This window comes from Lepidothrix coronata, unplaced genomic scaffold, assembly GCF_001604755.1.
Source record: "Lepidothrix coronata isolate B3197 unplaced genomic scaffold, Lepidothrix_coronata-1.0 Scaffold234, whole genome shotgun sequence".
NCBI lineage: Eukaryota > Metazoa > Chordata > Aves > Passeriformes > Pipridae > Lepidothrix > Lepidothrix coronata.
Window position 1 is genome coordinate 571,065 of NW_016690414.1, and position 22,674 is coordinate 593,738.

Below are 22,674 nucleotides of genomic sequence, written 5' to 3' on the forward strand. Positions count from 1 at the left end.
TCTCCTTCAGCTAACACTTTAATCTCTCAACTCTTCATCCACTCATCATTTCCCTAGGCTTGAAAATTAATCCTCTGAGGTCAGTGAGGAAACTTCCATTGACTCCAGGAGATTTAGAATTAGATTGTACACTTAATTTTCCTCCCTCCTCTACCTCCCAACTTCCTCTTTTCTTTCTTCTGGAACTTATTTACTCATCACTTTAGCCATTCCATATCTGGTCCCATGAAATTGGGAATTAAGTGGAGCATTAAGAAAGAGAAGTAAATAGATGTCCCTCCATCCATTATTATTGTTTGCACTTCCTATTTTTCATCATCTCCCTTAAGACTTTTAAGCCCTTTTAGATAATTGTTATACTTTATGCATTCACACAGAAACAAACCTGACAGCTGAGTGAAGTGCATGATGCTCCTCGATAGCAACAATTCCAACCACCCAACCATTCCTATTCTGAGCAATGCTGCTTTAGGGAAACCCCTGCTCTAGAAAAATCATTATTTAATGGTTAATATGGCTATTTATTCATTTTTAAAGACACACAGTACATATAAAATTCAGTAACCTTTAATCAGTTTGGAGAACCGGTACCTTAGTTTTAAGATTTAAAATATTTCTACAAATTTTATCTAATCACAGAAACCTAATCTTAGCTTGTTTCCTTTGAAATATTTGTCAGTACTCCAACCAGACGAATTTCACATACAAATGTCTTGGTTTTGAATGGGGAAAAGAAATGAACATCAGAAAACATTGTATTTATTAGTTAATTTAAGTAAGTACTCTCAAAGAAACCCCAAACTTTATCTAGCTAAAACCATAAATCAGAATGCTAACAAGTTCCCAGCTCTGTATGTAGAACAAGCAGCTGTACTATCAGTCTAGTAACAGAGCAGCCACAACATACAAAAAATTATCTTAAATACAAACACCATTCCTTATTCTCCACCTGAGAGCACTGCAGTCATGTGTCTATGGACTTCATATAAGCAGTAAACATATCTATTGTCCCTCATCACTCATTATATGGGATCAGAGATAAATAACAAAATCAGGTAAGAAAACCTACTCATCGCCCTAGTTTCTTACTCTCCAAACAACTCTCAAGAAGCAGTAAACACATCACTTTCTTACAAAAATATTTGTTGTGGTTTAACCGCAAATATTTGCAGAAATATTGATCAGCTGAGTCAATGGACACACTTCACAGAAACGAGAAATTTAACCTGTCAAGGCTAGACATCACCCAAGAATCATCCAGACAGGCAGAGCTGATCGTGCTGTCACAGTATGACATTTCTACCATTAGCTAAAAAAAAGAAAGCACTTGAAATATCAAAATAAACTTCAAAATAAACTCCTGGTTTTCTTACTCCAGACCCAAGACCGTTTACAGGTCTGTGAAAAGGCCCTAAAATGACCTGGACAACACTGAATCCATACTGGAGCGTTGTCTGACAGGACAGTTCCTTCTTCCTAATGTTAGGACCTATAACCAAATGTTCTTGCTACACACACTTCCTTTCGTGGAGCACTTCTAACATATCCAAAGACAGATGTTAAGATACCTTTGGTTATAAGTCAGTATTTTAACAATTACATTAAGATACATCAACATAAAATAAAGAACATGACACACACACAGAGAGGCAAAATGAAGGGGAAAAGTGATCCCATTACACTCCCACTGTCATTTTGCTGTCCAGTCATCTCCATCTTTGTTCCCAATATAAAACAGAAAACTATGCTTGCTGTTTCAAATGAACTTGCCATTTAAAGCAAGCAAGAAGTTTGAAGGAGAAAGGATCAAAAAAGTTACGTATATATGTCCAGCATGCAATAATTTAGACTGATAAGGAGGAGCAACACTGCTGAAAAATCAATTGCAGAGTGAGCTGGATGACCAGAGGGAACACTGAAACTATAATTAGCTTAATCTATGTGCTTGCAAGAGCCTACAAATCTGAGACAGAACAGAGCTCCACATTTCTCAAAGTAGGAAACAGTAGAATAAAAAAAGCTTCCCTTTGAGCTGAGTTATTAAAATGCAGTAACAACTTAAAGTCTTCTGTGTTTGGCAAATGAACAAATTGCAGAAAACAGTAAATGAAATTTTTCTATTGCAGCCATAAAAATTACTATATTTAGTTCTGCAGCTTGGCATGAATAAAGTCAATTTACACAATTCTGGAAGAGCAACTCTTTCTACTTTGTCCAAAGGTTTAAACAGGGCCCTAGTGATATTATTTTTGAAATCCATATAGGGTTCATGATTTTGCTTTAAGCCTAACCAATTAAAGTTAAGATTTATTTCCCAGAACAGCAGTAAAATATTTTAGCAACACACAAAGAAAGCTTAATTAAATTCATATGTTGGGGGTATTTTACCACGCAATGCTTTATATATGTATCAATATTTCCTAAAATTGACAATTGCTGATCAAATTAATTTGCATAAAATATTACCTACTGCAAAACACAACACTGCAGAATCCAGCCACTTGGCAGGTGAAGAAAGTGCGTTTAGGACCTAACTGTAGTTTTTGTACTAAGGTTTAAAGGTATTTTACTGCATCAATTAGTTTATTTCAATCCCTCTTAATTGCCCATAAAGCCAAGCTTAGATCTCCTCTCAAAAACAGGCCAACTGCTCCCTCTACTGGTAACAAGGGGCCATCACATGGGGGTACGGAGATTCCCAGATAAAATTGGTAACAAGTCATTAAACACACTAGAGGGGTTTCCCACTTAATTACTTGCCAGTCAGCTAAGACCTGAAAGATTGAAAGGCTGTAATTTTCGCTGTCTTACCAAAAAGATTAACATACACACGTTTACAGAATCTAAAAACTTAAAAAATAGAGACTGTAGAAAATGAGGCGAGGCACGTGTGAGACATAGAATCCAGAATGGTTTGGGTTGGAAGGGACCCTAAAGTTCATCTCGTTCCAACCACCTCCCACTAGAGCAGGTTGCTCAGAGCCTCATCCAACCTGGCCTTGGACTCTTCCAGGGATGGGGCAGCCACAGCTTTCTCTGGGCAACCTGTGCCAGTGACTCACCACCCTCACAGAGAAGAATTTCTTCCTGATACCTAATCCAAACCTGCTCTCAGTTTGAAGCCATTCTCCCTTGTCCTGTCACTCCAGGCCCTTGTAAATAGTTCCTCTCCATGTTTTTTGTTGGCCCCCTTCAGGTAATGGAAGGCAGCAATTAGGTGACCCCAAAGCCTTCTCTTTTCCAGGCTGAACAATCCCAATCCTCTCAGCCTTTCCTCATAGGAGAGGTGCTCCATCCCTGTATCATCTTCATGGCCCTCCTGTGGACTCACTCCAACAGGTCTGTCCTGAACATTTTCAGACTCAGTAAAATGATCCTATCAATTTCAATAACATAAAATTAAGAATATTTTCTGTACTCCCACTGCAGAGAAGGGTGAGAATTTTTTGGTTTTTAATGGAGAATCTTCCATACATGGATATTCCTCATAAAACTTATGTGAAAGTTGGACAGTCTTAAAAAAGAGAATACACACATTAAATACAAATCCAGTGAATTTAAAGAAGCAAAACCTGACACACAAAATCCCTGCTCTAACAAGTAGAATGCTACACACCTGTGTACAAAGTGAATGTCAATCAGGTCAAGGCGAAGCTAATTTTCAACATTTGCTGAAAAATGCAAAAACTTACCCTTATTTCTCAAATACCACCAGAAAGCAGAAGTTGTATCTCACTGGCAGTCTCAAAAGCTGTGCCTGTGGTGCTGCTTACCCACAAACACCTGCTCAGTGAGCACCTGCCCCTTGCTCAGGCAGGCGGGGATGTTGAAACACTGGGTGATTGAAAAGTAACATGTCTGTGCTCAATAATGAAGTTGTAATGATGCAGGTCAGCAACAAAGTATCTTAGAAAGCTTTTTACCCAGTGGAGACATTTCAACTCACACCACTTGTTTTCTTAGGCATTTATATTCATTTTGATGACATCAAGGGTTCTCAGCTGAGAAAAGCAAATCCCCTCAGCCTCCAGCTCCTGTTGTTCCCCCACCAGTGGTCTACAGACTCAGAGTATCAGCTAAAATGTGCTCTAAATCAAAGATATTTCTCCTAACTCCTCTATCAGCTCAGCAGCACTGAATAACATAGACATGATACTGTCAATTATAAGGTTTGCCATCCTGTTAAACAGTAAAATCCCACTAAATGACAGCAGTTTTCCTTGGAAAAGAACACGCAGCACACAAAAAATTAAGCTCTTGGTCTGCGTGTTGAACAGGTTGGTTACCCACAAAACCAAGCTTCAACAGCTTCCACACCCTCATCACTCAGAAAGGATTTTGTAGCTGCCCTCCAAAAAACCCCCAGCTTATCCACAAAGGAAAAAACCTCTTCTGTTCAGAAAATTCCTTGAAAAAACATTTCCAAGAGAATAATATATTGTGCTAATCCCAATTAGTGTTATTTATTGATAAACTGATATAGTTACAGGAGAGGAATTATGAAGTGCTATGTTTATAACAGAATGTTTTGAAAAGCATTAGGCTTCAGATACCTAATCAAGAGTCTGGGACTGTTTGCAAAATAAACTTCAGTGGCATTTTACTGGATGTGAAACAACTAATCCCTGAAAATGGGAGAGGAGGCAAAAAAAAGAGGCAAATAAAGTGTCAAGCGTGGTAAATAGTTTCAGAACATTGCTACACCTTAAAATCAGGAACTCAGATTACCTGGGAAGCACACAAACAACAACACTACAGTAAGAAAAGAATTTTATTTCAGGTAGCAAGTACTGTTTCACTGAAAATTCATGCGGTTTCTAATTTTAACTACACAACTAATCACTTTTAGCTACATGATTTTAATCTTCAGCTGACCTCAGACACGCTCTGCCATGACACAGAAATGATTCAAACTTTGCTCCCAGAGAGAAAAGGTGATACAGAGTAGGTTACTATGACCAGAAGCCTGAAGGATGCATCTCTTCATCATTAACTTTTAAAATCAACATATATATTCTAAGGAATATTACAGATTTTTTTTTAAAGCTATGACATTCTACTTACCTTAATGACAAATTTGTTGGATGCCATGATAGGTCAGAGTAAGCTGGTCCTATAAAAATATCAATTAACAGTGATCAGCACTCAGATCTCTACACCAATCAAGAAGGATTTTTACATCTATTACTCATTTTTTTTCAGCACTGCTGTTCTTCAAACCTTACTCTTTGCTTTAAGAAATCCAAGGAAAATTCTTATTTAAAGGAGAATTACTTAGCTACCTGTGTTGATTTCTTTTAGTGAACTTCATAACTGTTCAGGCACTTCACATCTACCATATGAAATACAAAGTTAGAACCCTTTTAAGTAACAAACTACAGCTTTTGGTGCCCAGAAGATGCATACACATATATATATATATATAATTATATAAACACATACACATGTATACTTAAAATTTTAGACTACAACACACTTAAAGCAACATAACCTGAGCCTTATTGTGGTTGCACAAAAGTAAAGTGAACTTCAGAGATCCTCTTCTTTTGTTTATTCCAAATAGGATCTAGGTTGCTTAATTTGGGAGCCTGAGTGAAGTGCATTCAGCTGCACAGCCCCTGACCCTGCCTCAGACCATTCCAAGGAACTCAGGAAGCATTAATTCCTGCTGGAAATTAAACACACCCTCCCTTGGGCTCAAGAAGAAACCTTCAATTAATTGCCAAGGTTTTTTTCCAAACTGACAACAATTAATGTCAAAGCACTGAAGCTACTTGGGAAGCTCATCCTCCTCCACACAAACAGGAGCTAAACATTCACTTGTCAAAAGCAGAAAATTAGGTTAAACTCATGAAAGTCTTTCCAGCCAACCACACAGAGTTGGGATTCAGAAGACAGGTCGTGGGCCCTAAGGTACCAACTTAATACGTACAAAAAAAACTAGGAATAAAAAAAATAAAATACATTCCATTTTCACACAGGACAGGAAGAGAGGGAACAGACAAAGAAGAGACTTGGACTGGGCAGAAACCAGGTGAAATGAGGTCTCAGTGTGGTGGCAGGAGACAGAGCACCCAAACAACACAGTTCAAGCTTCAAAATCAAAACAGAAAACAAGTGTCAGTAGCTTCTGCCTGCAACAGATGAACTGCAACAGAAACCACACGGAGAATAGAGCTGCCCTTTATATCCTAAATTTTTCTAAAGCATTAGCCTCTTAAGATGGACAAATCTGGTCAATTTTGTACGAGAGGTGTAGGAAAATACTAAAAACTGAGCAAGACCTACACATTTGTCACTGCATACTTCAAGTTATTGGCAAGTACTGAGACAGAGGTGTCAAAATTTCAGGACACAAGGCAGGTTGGGGATATGTGTCTCTATCAGGTACTACAACTTAAATGTTTCAAAATGCAGTCATTACGCCTATTTAGCTTCAAATAAGTGCAAACCAAGACAAACACCCACTTTACAGCTACACAGCACAGCACAGGTAATCTTGATCTTAAGATTCAATAGTAACCATGTTGAACTCAATAAACACAGGGCTTCCATTCCAAATATTCAAATGCTGAGACCGAAGATTTCAAAATAACTATGAGAAAATGTGAAAGTAATGAGGGCACAATTCCATGTACTGGCTGAAGGAAAACTCTCAATTACTTACATGATTTTTTTTTCTAAATATCATATTAATATCCAAGCAGTAAGATATAAAACCAGTAAAAGGATGGCAAACAGTGAGAAGTAAAGTGGCCGTTACAGTAACCAGGTTAAAATGAGTTTGAACTGAGAACCACTCTCCAAGTAACTACTGAAAATAACCTTTAATATAGTTAATAAAATGTTTCAGCTCTGTCCTGAAAAAAAAGGTCAAAATTAGAGCTTTTATCAGTTGTACAGTAATAGTAAACAGAAAGATACATAAAATAAATTTAATTTTAAAATAACAGAAAAAAAACCATTGGAATACCATCAAGGCTTGTGCCACACCACTGTCATTCTCTCTTGCACAAAACAGCCCTGGAAGCTTTTCAATCTTATCAGAGTAAATCCTGATAACTTTACTGATTTTGAGAAGCACAATGCAAGGGACAGTGCTCTGCACCACCTGAGACATCGTATTTGAGTTCAGCCAGGCAGTAAGTGCCACTCTATAGAAGTAAACATAGAAGAGAAACTATAAGAAGAATCCCAGCAGGACATGAAACTCAGAAATCACTGAAACAGCAGCTGCCAGAACTAGTTCAGAAGAGATGCTGAAGGGAAATGGCAGCCACCAAGTGAAAACCATCTGAGCTTCTCAGCTCCTTATAACATTGCTCCTGAAGAACAATATTTGGACTGGTAATGTCTTCTCATTAATCTTTACAGGAGGAATAATACAAAGAAGAGTTGCAACAAAACGTGCCAGAGCATCACCTCTTGTCCAAATGCTCATGTTCTCCTTGAGAGCAAACAAAGCACATGAGTGAATCAGCTGAACTGACCCTGCCAGCACCTTTTTGTAACCATTTGCCTTCCAGAACAATACTGTTGCAACAATCCTGCTACTACTGTTGTGAGAAGAACTGCCGGCAGGTTGAAATCCCCTCCAAATCTAATTTACAAAATAATAGAAGAAAAACATTAAAAGGAAAAAGATGGCAAAAAAAAAAGGTAACTTTGGTTCAATTTGCTCTTCCTGGAGTTTGCCAACTACCCCATTCTTTGCACTGACCACATAGATAAAGGAAAGGAAATACAGCAGATAGAATAAATGTAAGCAAATCTTCAGAAAACAAGAAAGAACACACCTCACGTGTGAGCCATCAGGAAGGTCGCTGGAGTGACACAGGTGAAAAAGGACCCAATACTGAGACATCACAACATGGGCCAAAGCATCCAGCAATTGTACAAGAAAAAGCCAACTAGCCCCAAAACACTTTGCCATTTTCTGTGTTGAAGAAAAACCCCACCAAAATCACAGATATTATTACACTTCCTACTGTTTGGCAACAAGACTGTTTCTCATGGAATAACATTTCTGTTGCAAACCTCTAAAGGAAACTCTAAATAAAGAAATGTAAAGATAAGAAAATAAGGCAGAAAAACTCCTCTCAGAAACTATATCTATTAAAAAAATATTTTTAAGTCTTGATGTGGTATTTGTAAAAAAAACCCTTTGAACATGAAAGTTTTCATAGACAGTGTGTATAAGAAAACATGATTTAGAATTAAACACATAGGTTGCCTGTGGCTAGAGTGAGACACACTGAAAAAATAATGTGGCACAATATCTTTCTTTTCTAAATTTGATGCCAAGTGGAATGGTAGACACTCAGGAGAAGGCAGTGCCTCATGGCCTCCCAAAGAGTGAGTGGAAGTGTTCTCTGCCAGCTGAGGAACAGCATCTTACCTTAGAAAAGAAGTAGCTTCCCGTGGTGAGGGAATTTGGAACTCAAAGGGAGTGAGGAACTGAAAACTCCAGTACCAGATGCTTGAAGATACAGCAGCAAACTATTCACACACTGCCCATCTCTGGGTGCCTTTGCCTCGAGTGGGGAGAGGTGGACACCTGAAAAAACAGCACAAACAAACACATAAATGCTGAATAAGGAAGTCTGTGAAGCAATTTGATATTAACTATTTCCGTAGTTCGTTTTTGTAGTTCAAGATGAACTATCACAACATAACAGAGGAGTTTCCTGAACTTTTCCTTAGTCCATAGGTATTGTAGTCAAACACTGTCCAGCACTCATCAGTTTTAAGAGCAGATCCTAAGCTTGGGATGAGCAGTGCAATACTCAACTACTCACATATCTAGTAAAGCATTTGTAGTCCTGAAAAGACATATCACAATCTTCACAATTTTGCTATTTCAGGCTTTTTATGCTCGCTGTGGCCAATTGCTCCACTTAACCCTTGAAAACTACTCTTCCAACAAGTCAGCATCTTTTTACCTCATTGTTATCCCCAATCCTTCATTCGGGAACTGCCCATTCACCTCTAAAATTCAACAATTCCAAAGACATTACCCACTCACCACACCACTGCACAGAATTAGAGGAAGGAGAGGTTCTGAGGAACATCAGAGGGCTGTCACAGACAGGTGCTGGCTGTTACCTTTTTGCACTGATAAATACCTCTTTTTTTTAACTTTCGTGAACAGTTGAATGCAATGAACAATGAAAAAAATTATCATACAATGAAAAAAAAATCACAATTCTCCCTTTCGTGTGGAGATTAGGCATAAATACTTGTCTTTTGGCTACAGTTATAAACTCTGCAACTATAAGCAAAATTGAAAACAAACTCATCCATTAACACGTGAATATAAAACGAGATTCTTGACAGCAGTGAGCATGGCGAGGAGAAGAGCGAATACAGGAAAAGTATTCCTGCAGCCATAGGAGCGACTACAAGAAAAGCAAGAAGAGTGAAGTAGAAGGAAGAGCTAAGGAAACACTGAGGTCAGGGAACGAAGTTCTTTTCATCTTGTTTTGGCCAGAGCACCTTCGCCCGCCCACAGGAAAGCTCAGACAGGTGGGCGCTCGTGTAACGCGGAGTGACTGCAACAGGAGGTAAGCAAGGAAGAAGTTCTGAGAGATATGTGCATATTTTTAAGAGCGGTCGGGCAGGGATGAGGCGCGGGGGGCGGCGCCGGAGCGACCCCACCGAGGCGGCGCCTGAGGGAGGCACGGCGGCAGCCAACCGGTACAACACCAGCTCTCCCCAAGCGTCCCCTCACACGTTTAACTAACGAGGAAAGAGAGCCTGGAGCCCGAGGAGCGGCCGCTCCCGCAGGAGCCGGGCGGCCCAAGGCGGCCGCACCTCTCCCCGCACCGCGCCCGCCTCCCGCCACTCTCCTGCCCTACCCAAAATGGCCGCGCCCGTCGCCGCTGCCCGCCCTGCTCTGCCCGCACGCAAAATGGCCGCCAGGGCCTGAGGCGGGACCGGGCCGCGAGTGACGCAGCGCTCGGCTAATGGAGGGCAGAGGGGCGGGCTCGGCGATAGCGGAACGTCCGGGTCGTGCTTCTTCTGCTGCTTCTTCTTCCTGCGAGGGCGCGTTTGAACGTGTCGGGGGCGGGTGAGTCTTTATCTCACCGGGAAGGCTCCTGAGCAGCGCCTTCCTCGCTCCCTCGCAAAGGGGAGAGAAGCCTCAGGTGCGCCGTGCCCGCGGTCTCTGTCCCGAGGGAGCCGCTGCCCCTCAGCCGCCCGCGCTTCAAGGTCGCTGGGACGCGAGGAAGAAGGAGGAGGGGATTGTGAGGGCTGCACATCGTCATGCTGGGGTGGTTAGTAGGGCTTTTACACCTGTCCGGTGGATGGAGTTGGGGAGCAGTAGGAGCATCTACTCCCCGAGTCGTAGCTCTGTAGCCGTCCAACCCAGTGAGATATTTGGCATAAGAAAACGTGCGTTTTCTTCTTGAAGTAGGTACTTCTTAACAGAGAGTAGTGTTTTCCACCTTCTTATGATATAAGGATTAAGTTATTTTGTTTGTGCTGGTGCTGTTGTAGCTTCCGGATACCGTAAGGTGGTCAGGCAGAGCCGCCGCTCTGGGCAGGGTAAACTGGGCTCAGAAGCATCACAACTTGCTTCGCCTGCAAGTTAAAAGTTCTATATTTATTCTCTCATTAGCTCAGTTAGACATTCAATTGTATTAACTACTGGGGGAGGAAAAAAAAAAAAGGTGTATTTTAAAACTGCTTTAAGGCTTCAGATATTTACCATCTGAGCAGTAACGCTTGTAATTAGATAAAGCTTTGTTGCTTTGTTGTGTTTAAGATTTAGCATGCCAAAGCTCGAAGCAAGTGCAGCAATTAACACTTCAAAATGCCTGAATTGAGGTTATTTTTGTGCCTTTTTTTTCTAAGTTCACAAAGTAAGACTTTCTTGTGTTGTTTTGTGTTTTAGTCATCTGCTGCACTGTAATTAAAGGTATTAGCATTCAGCTTTATCTGTTCAGTGCTATTATTATAGGGTAAAAATTAAAGGATTTCTAGAATATATTTAAAATAATAAATTATCTTTACCTAGGTAGATGCCAGTTTGCAATGGGTCTTAAAACCATCTGGAAGGACTACAAAGTTCTGATTGTTATGGGAACTGGCCTTGGGCTGGTACACTGGGGCTGGTTTTACATCAAGTCCAGTCCTATTTTCCAAGTGAAGACAGAGGACTATGTTCCAGAACCTGGCATTGTGACATACGTGATGCAAAGCGATCAAAAAAATAAAGAAAAATAACATTAGTACTGTGTGTTGTAGGTAAGTTGCCTAATTAGTTGTATCTGTATCTTAGAGGGAGGAGATAAGTCAATTAAATGAGAATGTTCTAACAGATGCAGCCTTGCTGCTTTAACTTGAGTATTCTAGACTTTTATTCTTCTTTGCAACTGAGTTAATTTTGTAGCTACGTGGCTCCAAAAAGTGCATGATAAAACTCAGAAAACTACGGCTAAATCCCATATGATGGGATCAATTTAAGTGATGGTGTTATGTGTCTTTAAAAACAAATTCCAGTAACTTCAAGGCAACAGTGCTACTCTTGTGACTGAGTCTGTAACAGTGTCCTTTGAGGCTCAAAACTGCCCAGAAACAGTTAGGACTTTACTTAGGAAGTATTCTGTAGGGACAGTAATTATAGTGGAAAACTAAACAAAATTAAATATGAAGGAAGTTTAAGTACTGTGGAGATTGCATAGAAATGTAAATAAATATCCCTTTAAGTTTGAAACTGTTTAAGAACTGAAAAAATTTCCTGTTAAGCATTTTGAAGTAAGAAACTTTTCTTTGAGTCGGATTTCTTAAAGCTGTTGGAACATCAAAAGATTTTGTTTCTGAAGTGGTTGCCTGGCAAGCGGTGCTGAGTAGTTGAGTTCTTTTGTTTTTGAGTAAAACAGATGAGCATCACTGTTTTTACTATCACTGTAAACTGTCACACAAAAACTCTCACTGTAGTTTTGACACCTTAGTGAGATTCAGTGAAGTTTGTAGTGACCTGTTACTTATAGACCTACAGGTAAAACAACAGAGATTGGTGGTCAGAATTGAAGCTATTAACAATATAATATTCATATAACTGGTGTGCTGTTTGTTTCTTTTTTTACTGTGTGCTTGTAGTAATTAACAGATTAATAGATTTTTTCTCAATTAAAAAGCATTCAGGTGCCCAGGTGGGCAAGAAGGCCAATGGCACCTGGCTTGTATCAAGAACAGTGTAGCCAGAGGGACCAAGGAAGTGAATGTCCCTCTGTACTTGGCACTGGTGAGGCTACACATCAAATTATGGGTTCAGTTCTGGGGCCCCCACTTCAGAAAGGACATTGGGGTGCTGGAGCATGTCCAGAGAATGGCAAAGGAGCTGGTGAAGGCTCTGGAGCAGAAGTCTGATGAGGAGTGACTGAGGGAGCTGGGAATGGTTATCCTGGAGAAAAGGAGGCTCGAGGCAACCTCATCACTCTCCAAACCAAGGAGCTTTTAGTGAGGTGGGAGTCAGTCTCCTAAGTAACAAGTGACAGGACAAGAGGAAATGGCCTCAAGTTGTGCCAGGGGAGTTTTAGATTGGATATTAGGAAAGCTGTCTTCACAGAAAGGCTTGTCAAGCACAGGAACAGGCTGCCCAGGGAAGTGGCTGAGTCACCATCCCTGGAGGTATTTAATAGATGTGTAGATGTGGCACTTGGGCACGTGGTTCAGTGTTGGGCTTGGCAGTGCTGGAGGAACAGTTGGACTTGATCTTAAAGGTCTTTTCCAACCCAGACGATTCTGTGGTGCGGTGTTTGTCCTTGTGTGGCTTTTTTTTTTTTTTTTTAATGAAAAATAAAATAGCAGTTCAAGCTATGCAATATTGTCATAAGATTATCCTAATACCTTTCTGGTTTTAATTGTAGGTGTAACTAACGTTGAAGCTTTTCATCTGTGACTGTTGCCAGAAAAGATGAAGAAAACTACCTGGAACAGAAAGAACCTGCTGCTTGTAGTAGGACTGTCAGTTATAGGCGTCCATTTAGGAAGCATGCTTGTAAACTTTGTTGCAAAAAAATCTGCTCAGTCACATTCAGAAGTTAAAAGAGATCGTCATGAGTGAAAATAGCTTCCTGCTGTCATTATGCATCAGTGTTGCAACGTGATTTAAACCTCATTTTAAGAAAGACATGATGAGCAGTCACGGGAATGTTATTGTACTGTATGTACTGTTTCACACTGAAAATATTAATCCTTAGCTGCAAAGAGTTTAAATGTACTACTTTTAGGTTTTAAAAGTGCTATGAATTATAGATCCGAGTGCAAATGAATGGTTTTGTTGGCCAGAATTAAAATCTTACTTTGAAAATGTCTCGTCTTGAAGCTAAAAAGCCTCCGTTATTTATTAGTGAACCTTTAACTAAAGACGCGGTGTGTCAGTCGCTGCTTCTGCTTAGCAGGATATTTAAATCTTCCTATGGTCCTGCTGGGAGGCTCAAACAGCTCCACAACGGTGTGGGAGGCTGTGTTTGTACAACTTCCCAGTCCTCAGCTCTCCTGAGGCACCTTTCTGTCAGCAATCCTGTGCTCCGCGTTCTCACAGCCTCCGTGCAGAACCACGTCTCGCGCTGCAGCGACTGTGGCTTATTTACTGCCATCCTTTGCTGTAGCTTGATTGAAAACTTTAGAAGCCTGAATGTTGCACCTTGCACTGTCATTAAAATAACCAGGCACCTCCTGAGTTTGTGCATGGACTACCTGAAATCGGAGGCTTGTGGTTGCCGGGTGTCCGTGGATTTTAGCAGCGTTGAGACCCTGGTTTGTTTGGTACGTAGCGTTTTAACAAGCAAACCTGCTTGCATGCTTAATCAAACAGAAGTTGAGCATCTCGCCACGCTGGTTTTAAAGGCTTTTTTATTTACTGTTCCATGTCATGTTGAGACTAATGCTGTTTTAGGGAAGTGTGTAATAATACCTGTGAAAGGAAGAAGAGTTATGGATTCTACAGTTCTTCCTGGACTACTGATAGAAACACCAGAAATTCAGCTGGGAAAACCACTTGCTGTCAAAAGAACTGGTTCAAACATGATCAAGATTGCACTTTTCTGTGTGTCCATGTCGGGAGACAGCTTCAGCCCTGAGGAAGGAACTATAGCAGTCCGTCACGGAATTTCTCTAGAAATGTCGGAGCTGAATCAGTTGCTGAATGTAGGGAAGCAGCTGGTTAGTGATGGGGTCGGCCTTGTGGTGTGCCAGAAAGTGATCCATCCATCCTTGAAACAGTACCTGAAGGAGAACCACGTCATGGCTGTGGACAGAGCTGGGCTGTCTCTGATGGAGCCCCTGAGCCGGATGACAGGTAACAGGCGAGTTTCCCGTACTAAACAATTGTCCCCAAGTTTTCATCAGGAGATCAACATTATCTGGGGTGGTGTCATTGCAGAGTAAGGGTTCTTATTTCTGTCTGGATCCTCTTAGCAGCTGAGCAGGAGTTGTTTTTTTTCCAGTCTGAAAGCCATTTCTTAAGGTGAGATTGGTCTTTCACAGGTTCTAGCAATGACATACCAGACGTGTGATTACTGCTTGCTGCAGGAGGGATATCCACTTATAGAAACAGTTACTTTTTTTTTTTTATTTCAAACTATCACCAAGTCTTGCAGTTTGACCATGGTGGTTTCTGTTCGTGATTTCCTGCGTAGGTTAAAATGTCAGGTATTGAACTATATATATATATAACTTATAAAGCCAAGGAGAAAAAAGTTCATGTTTTATGAAATGCAACAGAAAACTCTTCTGATGATGGTACTACATGTTGTTCTCTGCTTTTCATAACTGGCAGGTTCAAAGCCTATAGCTTCCATACACTCCTTGTCTCCTGGTTGTTATGGCAGTTTGAAAGATGTCAGCATTGAGAGGGTTGCTTCAAAACGTTTTGTGCATCTAATTCCTGGGGACACAGTTATCTGCAGCTTGATACTCTGTAACAGAAGTGAAACAGCGTGGGATGAGTTGAAGGTAGGTAAATTTTCCTGAAATCTTTCCTTGAAAAGTCATGCTTTTAATGGAAAAATTAATGAAAAATAGAAATACAGTGAGTTTAAAAAAGTGATTTTTCAGTACGTAAATTGAAGTTTACTTGTCTCCAGAATTTTGAAATCCTTGAAGTGCTCACATTCATTTATTGCCTCAGTTTTAATACAGGAAGTTGAGACACAGAAACAATTTTCACCTATTCTTGAAGCCAGTGCTGGATAAATATTTTCATTCTCATTACTTGGTCTGTGAGAGCATAAAAGTAAAAACTGCCAGGAAAAGGCCAGCAGCAACACTTGCAATGGCAGTCAAGCATAGTTTTGCGTTGAACAGTTGCTCTAGAAATGTCACTGATACTGATTGACTTTTTATATATAACCCTGTTTTGCAAAAAGAAGGAATAAAATTCAGCTTTTTTTATTTCTACGTTTCCGTAGTATGGACAAATAAAGACAATTTCTCATTAAGTGAATATGGTTTTGGAATCACTCAGCAGCTTTATATCCACATGTAATTTAAGTTTCTGGAATCTGTACTAGAAACTACTGAAAACTTTATTCCTGTAGTTTTTTCTACTGAGGCAAATCCTGTTAATCATGACATGTCTAACAAGAATTTTATGTGGTTTTCAGCGTGTCTGTGAAACTGCAGAACATGTGTTACAGTTAACAATGAAGGAACCTTTGGCATTGTTAGGAGGGGGCTGTACAGAAACTCACCTGGCTTCATACATAAGATACAAGGTATGTAAGACAAAGTTTTTTAAAGCTGCTTAATATACTTAAGAAACAAGAATTTATGCAGAATCACTGCTACAGCGAAAACACTTATCTCTTCTATGTTAATGTGGGATTTTTGCTGTCTAACTGCTGCTATACAACAAAGGGGTCTATTTGTAGCACTAGGTGTTAATTACATCTTTCAGACTTGTTAATACTGTATTTCTACTTGTTAGTCTTTCTTTAGGTAGCTATTATAGTAAGTGTGTGGTTTTAAGTGTTAAAAATGCGTAGAGTTTTTTTTGTTGAAAGATGATAATGCAGAACTCCACTTTGACTTGTCTAGAAATCTTCCCTATTCTGGAATAATCAGAATATAAACATTTTTTTAGTTAGAGCTGAGCCATCTGGTTTGGAAAAAAAATGCAGCAGTGTGATCCATGTTTAAAATCACTTCTGTGAAACAGTGTTCTAACTTTTGGTTTTGGTTTCTTTTTTAGAGTTCTAGTCTGTCCACCAGCACTTTTCAAGACCTAGGTTGTTCTCAGACACAATACCAGTTGGTTGCTGATGGGTTTTGCCGTTCCCTGGAGTCTGTAGCTCGCTCTCTGAATCATGATGGTGGAGAAATTCTAACAGATATGGTTTATGGACACTGTTGGTTTGTTCCATCAGGTCTTCCCCCTGTCTCAGACTGGTCAGATGTAGTTTCAAAATGTGGCTGTGGGATTAATGGTAACACGGAGGACCTCAGCTGGAGGATTTTGGAAGGCCAGTCTTGCTCTCCTGTTATACAGGGCTGCCCTAAAGAGCCCTCGGTAAAAGTTACTGACTTTCTGACATTGGACTGTTTTGCTGCAAAATGTAGTGGCCTGCAAGTAGCTGTGGAGACAGCCAACCTGGTCCTGGATCTCTCGTACGTAATCGAAGATCAAAATTAGCTCTGATTTTATGAGAATTGTGTTGCACAGCAAGATACTAAATTGAAAGCAGGGTGATATTTAATGTGTTAAGATACTTCATTTGGTTAGAAATGCACAACAGAAATTTTAAATTGAACAGTTGGCCCTTAATACTCTTCTCGTTGTTATTCTGCTGTGCTCTCAAGCATTTTCAAATGTTTCACGTGTTCCCTCTGCATAAAGGAAAGTTTTGGATGTGTGTTAGCTCTGTGGCATCTTCAAAGGAATGGGAAACGTGGATACCCTTGCTGAGTAAGCATGTTATGGATTAGAATTTATGTAGTCTCTGCAAAAGCTTTACACATTCAAACAGACTTTTGTATTGCAGCAGAACTTTATCACTGCTGTTTTTAATTTTGCAGGTAAAAAAAGCTTTCCCGAGCAGGCATCTTGAGCCACTTGTTTTTAAATTTTGTTGTGAAGTTCTTGTCACCGTATACTATGTGCAGTTTCTGTTTCTAAATGGCTGGAAGATTTTAATTCACGTTTGTAATTTATTTAGCAAGTTATAAAAGCTCATCCTGGAGCTCCTAAGGTAGGTAATAGAAGATGTGAAAAGAAATGGCAGACTGGGGGGAAAAAAACTTCTTTGAATTGGACCTTGATTATCTTCTGTGGAACACAGGACAGTCTGTAGTGAAGTTTCTATCATTTAAGCAAAGCTGCAAGAAAGAATATCCCACTTACCATTCAGTTAACTCTTTGACTGTGCATGGCTTCTTTTAATGAAGTAAGGCTTTAAGCTGCTCAGGCTTGTTTTGATCTTTAAATAAGACTGTAGACTGAAGGATCAGAACTTTTTCTTGTTCTCAGCTTGCATGTGAGATCAAAAGGGGTGTTACAGTTTCTTGCTTAAACTCATTTTCTGTGCCACTCTTCTTCTCCCCCTTTGTTTTCAGTCACAAGGGGCAAATTGTTCATGGTGTGCTTCTCCAGAAAACATCCAATTCAGTTGTAGTCTAGTCTGCTTATTTGTTTCCTGGTCTCTTAAGTTTTTAATATATTTACTGAGTCTAAGCAGTGGAATTGCTTTGTATAACTCAGTTTTGAAATATGTAATTAAACCCAGATCTTTCCAGACCTTTGGTACAAAGTCCTTTTAATTTTAAGAGTGTAAATAATAATTTTCTCACTGGGAAAAAAATTGGAAAGTTATTTAAAGTTCTTTATCTTTTTATGACATGAAATGATTGTTTCAGTGCTATAAGGCATCCTTTGGGAACTTGTGGAAGAATGTTACAAGGGTTGAGAATGGAGGCCCTTCAAAGCTGATTAATAAAAAGGCTCCTTTCATATCTTGATCCTCCCATATACCATGAACCATATGAAAACATCAGGAATAAGGAAGCCAAATGATGGTGTATATCTTCAGGCACAGAAGAATCTTGGTAATACTTCATCTAATTATGAGTCTCTAACTCAGAGTGCTGAATTAGAGTATTTTACTTTCTATAATAGCAACTTGTTATGCATGGAAAAATGTTGAGTTTAGTGACTACTGCTGTGAAATGAAAATTAAAGCAGTATTTGAGTAGAAGTATTTGTGAGTGTTCTTTTGTCTTGGTATCTGAAGGTCGGTTCACAGCTCTTGAATCAGAGCTGACAACGGTTTTTATTCTCCCACAAAATCACAGATTAGAAAACTATGAAAAAATTCAATTTGAGTTTTGGTAAATCACATTTTAGCTAAAAATTAATTTATACCTGAAGTAAAAATTGTTTCATATGTAGATAGTTTTAATGACAATGATTTTTTTTGTCTCCCACTGACTGAAAAGGATAAATAAGCAGCTGACTCTGCTGCTTGTGGACAGTTCAGGTTCCATTGTCAGTTAGGGCTCTTGAACCTTTAGTGGTTAGTGTTGCCTCATCTTTAACGGGTAACATGAGTAATACAACTTCAGATACTGTTTAAAATGCAAGTACATAGAGTTTTGGCTCTCAACTCAACAGCAACTCTTGAACTTCCATATTTGGAAGGGTTTCCTCCTGTGTTTTGAAGTTGACAAGATGAAATATTTCTAGTTGCAAGGCCTCTGAGAAGCCACTATCGTTTCACTCCTGTTGCCCTTAGCATTTAAACTTTGTTCTGTGGGAAAAATTAGCATTATACAAGTATTATTAAGAGACAAGTGTTTTCTGATCATGACCCCAGTCGTGTCTGATTTCCACAGATTGCTCAGAGGCTGTTAATTTAACTTTAATAATTCTACTGGTAATGCACAAGAAGTAAGAAAATTCATCACCAGCCTTCTCAGCTGTGTTAGTGCTCAAGGCCTAGCAGGAGAAAAAAAAAAAGGGCTGATATTATGATCACTCAGGTCAGCATATTTAGGTAAAATGCCAGTTTAATATAGTTCCTCCTCAGTTCATTGTTTGGTATTTAAAACTTGAAAGTGAAGGCCTGAAAATGTTGATTAATTTAGGGTTCTTTGTTTCTATTATTGTGTCCTATTTAAGTAGACGTACCATTAAATATTACTATTTTGGCATTGGCTAAGAGTGCAGAATACCTGCTTTTCACTGATTCTGCTACTGGTTTGTGAATTTGTACAGTCACTGAGCCTTATCTGAGGTCTTTTTCTGTGTATTTTCTAAAATGGGAACAAAGGTTTGTGGGTGAAGAGTTTGAAGATCCAGTTTGAAGATCTTCACTTTGAAGTGAAGAATTACTTACTGCACAGGAGCAAAGAAAGAGATATTCAGGAAAAATACTCAAATCCTTGCTAAAATATTAGAGTAATTTCATGAAGGGAACTTTGGCCAGGATTTATGTAGACTCCTTAAACCATTCTGCTTGGTAAAACACCCCTGCTCTCCTCGTATATTGAATGCATTTTCTTCTTCTCTGAAGTTTCAGCTACAGTATGTCACTGTTTCTAACAGTAATCTGATTTATTGCTTTGCATCTTCAGTACACACAGACAGAGAAATGTGACCTTAAAGCTCTGTGCAGGAATGGTTGAAATTCAAGATGAGCATTGTCAGACACATCAGCAATCCTTACTGTATATATCATGTATGTCTTCAGAGTCTGTGCTCTGCATTTTGGAGCAGATGTTCATATGCTGCTAATCCTTGAAGACAGGGTAAAAACAGATTTGTGTGTTTGGGAAACCTAACCTTACTATATTGGTAGCATAACATGGCCTTGTTGGTTTTTATTTTTTTTATTTGAGTGTTTGGGCATTTCTAGGCTGACCAGCTAACACTGTTATAGCGTTAGATCTGTCTTGGTAAGTAAAGAGTATTTATTACTGTCAAAGCTCATAAGAAGAATAGTGCCTGGAATATCACAAGCACAGTAGAGCATGTACAAAACAATTCACCTTACCCAAAACCTGAAATTCTGAATTATACTTATGCCCTTATTTTGCTGTACTGAGTAGCAAAATGTGGTATTTATCACATTTTCAGCAGTGCCATGTGAACTGAGTCATGTACGTACTACACTCTTTAATCTCAGAAAAATCAATATCTGTGAGTCAGTCAATGTCATAGGAAGAACTTTAACTCAATCTGCATTTACTGCTGTTCTGAAGATGCAGAAAGAGCGTGGTTTTATTGCAAGGGGACTACCTCCAGCAGGCTTATAATCTTCACAGCAGGCTTTTTGAGAAGTCACATTACAATGTTTATTTCTAGAATATTAGTAGCTTTTATCCGTTATTGTAAATATTAGTTATTTCTATCTGTTTGCCAGCAGAGGCAAGTTGCACAGTACTAATAAATAACTTCTTGACCAGTAACACTGTGATCCTAAATTCTCAGTTAAGAAGTACTTTTACTTTTTGTCTATATGTATTGCACGGTATAAATCACTCGTGCACATTATGAACTCAAAAGCATGTACAGATTTATTCTTTGTGCTGAAAGGAGAAAGTAGGTAGAGCCACCATGTCATTAGTCCAGACACCAGTAAAATTAATTGCAGAATAAGTTTCAGGATTGGACTGGGCACTTTGTGTCTTTAACTGTGCTGACTTCCATTATTCTTGACCTAACCATTAAAAACAGATACAGATCTTATAGGCATACCTCCTCCAGGGTTTTATTTTCATACCTTACTGCAAACATCTCTGTAAACTCGAACCTTCAAATCTGCTTGCACATGAAAAGCTTTTATTCAAGCTTTCATCATGTGCCTGGAAGGCCCCAGCTGTGTGTGTCTGCTTTCTGCAAGCTGATTACTGGTGTCCTTGTTATTTTCTGTCCTGACAACATCAGCTCTATTCAGGTATGTATTAAATACACATGAAATACTAGCTGCTTATTATGGTAACACTATTACATGTTGTCTGCTAAGCATTGTGGTGCTGCCACACAAATGTCAACAACTATTCCTTATTGGTACCTACCTTTTTTTTTTATAAACCATTAAGTCTAGTCTCTTCTCCCTTAAGGTTTTATGATACTGGTAGTCTGATGTGTTATACCTTGTAAAAAAAAAGAAAAAAAGAGAGGTTTGGGGAAAAATGAGTTCCCTACTCTGTGGTGATGACTTGGAAAGACTCCGAGTCACCGCCTGTGTGTGGGCTGCGCAGGCTCCTCTGCTGATGGATGGTGCTCTCAGGGGTGAGGGCTGAGTGATTTTTCTTTTCGGAGAACTGTAGGTACTGTGGTACTTCCAGTTCTTGGAAGACTTTGTGACTTTGAGAGGCAGAAGCAAAACTATTTCACCCTTGTTTATCACTCCTTGTAATTAGTATTACTGCTGCCAGGTGCCTGCCCAGCTGCTCGCTCACCCCTCAGCTCAACAGAGGGAGAAAACTGGGTGAAAGACCTCCTGGCTCGAGTAAAACCTCCTCCTGCCGTGTTTCCCACATTTTCCCCTTATATTCCTCGCTGCCAAGGGGCATTTTGGCCTTTGTTAAATCTGTTCAAGCAGGGTTGTCCCAAGCGTAGGCCTGAGGGCTGGGCTGGGCCCGGTGGTGCAGCTGCTGGAACCTGCCGCTCCCCACAGAGGCCCCTCAAGCACCTCACAGGCAGCCATTTTGTGAGCCCTCCTAAAGCTGCTGAGCAATGTGAAAAAATCACTGATTTTAAAGAAACTCGGAGCCAAGGAAGAGCACTGGAGACGTCAGCAAAGCCAATCCTGAGGGAGGCACTGGGAAAAAAGAGGTTTTTCCTTGTCCAGTGAGCGCTTGAGGAGGGTTATGTGCTACACCTGGAGATCAGCCAGCCAGAGGGCTGACCTCAGAAAACAGGCACAGGCAAAGAAAAAGCCACCTTCTGTTGGATGTGGATGGTGTAAAGGTGTGGTTGCTGTGACAGGCTGCCCTGCTTCCCCCAGAGGCAGATCCAGGGTAGTTATGCACTACCTGTGGATCAACAAGGTTCAAAGATGTGCTTAAGGACTGGGGAGCTTCCTGAAGTGGGCCCTTCCTGGGAAGGCTGAGATTGCTTCCCAGTATATTTGAGATGGCCCAACATGTTCAGATGGGAAGACCACCTACTCACACCCATGAAAGACTCCTCAAGCGTGGTTTGAGGATAGAAGTGTGTATGTGATACAGACAGAGCATTGACCCATGGCCCCTCCATCATCACATGAAGGTGGCAGTCCATGAGGTGACTCCAAAAAGTGAGTTTTTCTATATTTACTTTGTCTCAGCATGTTGCCTTCTAAACAGGTGTGTTTGTGTGTGTGTGTATGTGGCATGTCTGGCTGTCTGCCAGGCTTTATTCTCGTTTTTAGCTTTGTATTGCTTCATTTTTAAGCAGTCAAGAAAATATTTCTTCTGTAACTAACAAAGGTAGGACAAAGTCTTCACTTGCTGTTTTTCTTCTCTGGGATTGCCAACAGAGGTGAAGAAAGGAAAATTAGTCCTTTAGTTTGTGCCTGAGTTCTTTTGGAATATTTAAAATCATGATCCAAGAAAGCATCTCCTGAAATTGTCTGTCCTGTATCGCTGAAGTGTCATGAGGCTGTGATCAGCATTGCACTGAATTCCATGTTTTGTGTTTGGCCCAGATATCTTTGCTGAACGAGATTTTGAACTGTCCTGTCATGA

At 39.9% G+C, this 22,674-nt stretch overlaps 2 protein-coding genes across 20 annotated transcripts in view; one reads left to right on the plus strand and one right to left on the minus strand.

The window, feature by feature from the left end:
- The window catches only part of SLX4IP (SLX4 interacting protein), a 69,987-nt gene extending 60,049 nt beyond the window's left edge, over positions 1–9,938 (minus strand). The window contains exons 1-4 of one of the 5 annotated variants that reach the window (XM_017834528.1): positions 9,858–9,938; positions 8,474–8,557; positions 5,065–5,113; positions 796–801 (exon numbers count right to left, since the gene is read on the minus strand). In XM_017834528.1, the coding sequence (XP_017690017.1) occupies positions 796–801; positions 5,065–5,091 (33 nt within the window). In that variant the 5' untranslated portion in view covers positions 5,092–5,113; positions 8,474–8,557; positions 9,858–9,938. The other 4 variants (XM_017834531.1, XM_017834529.1, XM_017834530.1 and 1 more) reach the window with 4 other exon arrangements.
- On the plus strand, positions 9,459–18,200 carry MKKS (McKusick-Kaufman syndrome). 15 transcript variants are annotated; one of them, XM_017834526.1, is made up of 7 exons: positions 9,884–10,274; positions 11,018–11,247; positions 12,873–13,773; positions 13,888–14,305; positions 14,786–14,961; positions 15,612–15,722; positions 16,199–18,200. In XM_017834526.1, the coding sequence occupies exons 3-7, from the start codon at positions 13,315–13,317 to the stop codon at positions 16,637–16,639; spliced, it is 1,605 nt and encodes a 534-aa protein (XP_017690015.1). In that variant the 5' UTR covers positions 9,884–10,274; positions 11,018–11,247; positions 12,873–13,314; the 3' UTR covers positions 16,640–18,200. The 15 variants fall into 15 exon arrangements, with proteins under 15 accessions (XP_017690013.1, XP_017690008.1, XP_017690011.1 ...); XM_017834519.1 differs by lacking the exon at positions 9,884–10,274 and adding an exon at positions 9,544–9,563 and having other exon boundaries at positions 12,873–14,305; XM_017834511.1 differs by having other exon boundaries at positions 9,882–10,274; positions 12,873–14,305.
- Positions 18,201–22,674: the final 4,474 nt, after the last annotated feature.

What these genes read in the sequence shown, in the direction of transcription:
- MKKS (XM_017834524.1), top strand. Translation starts at nt 13,315, where the DNA reads ATGTCTCGTCTTGAAGCTAAAAAGCCTCCGTTATTTATTAGTGAACCT. An exon ending in GCCCCTGAGCCGGATGACAG is followed by an intron (nt 14,306 to 14,785) that starts GTAACAGGCGAG and finishes CATAACTGGCAG; the next exon opens with GTTCAAAGCCTATAGCTTCC. An exon ending in CAGCGTGGGATGAGTTGAAG is followed by an intron (nt 14,962 to 15,611) that starts GTAGGTAAATTT and finishes TGTGGTTTTCAG; the next exon opens with CGTGTCTGTGAAACTGCAGA.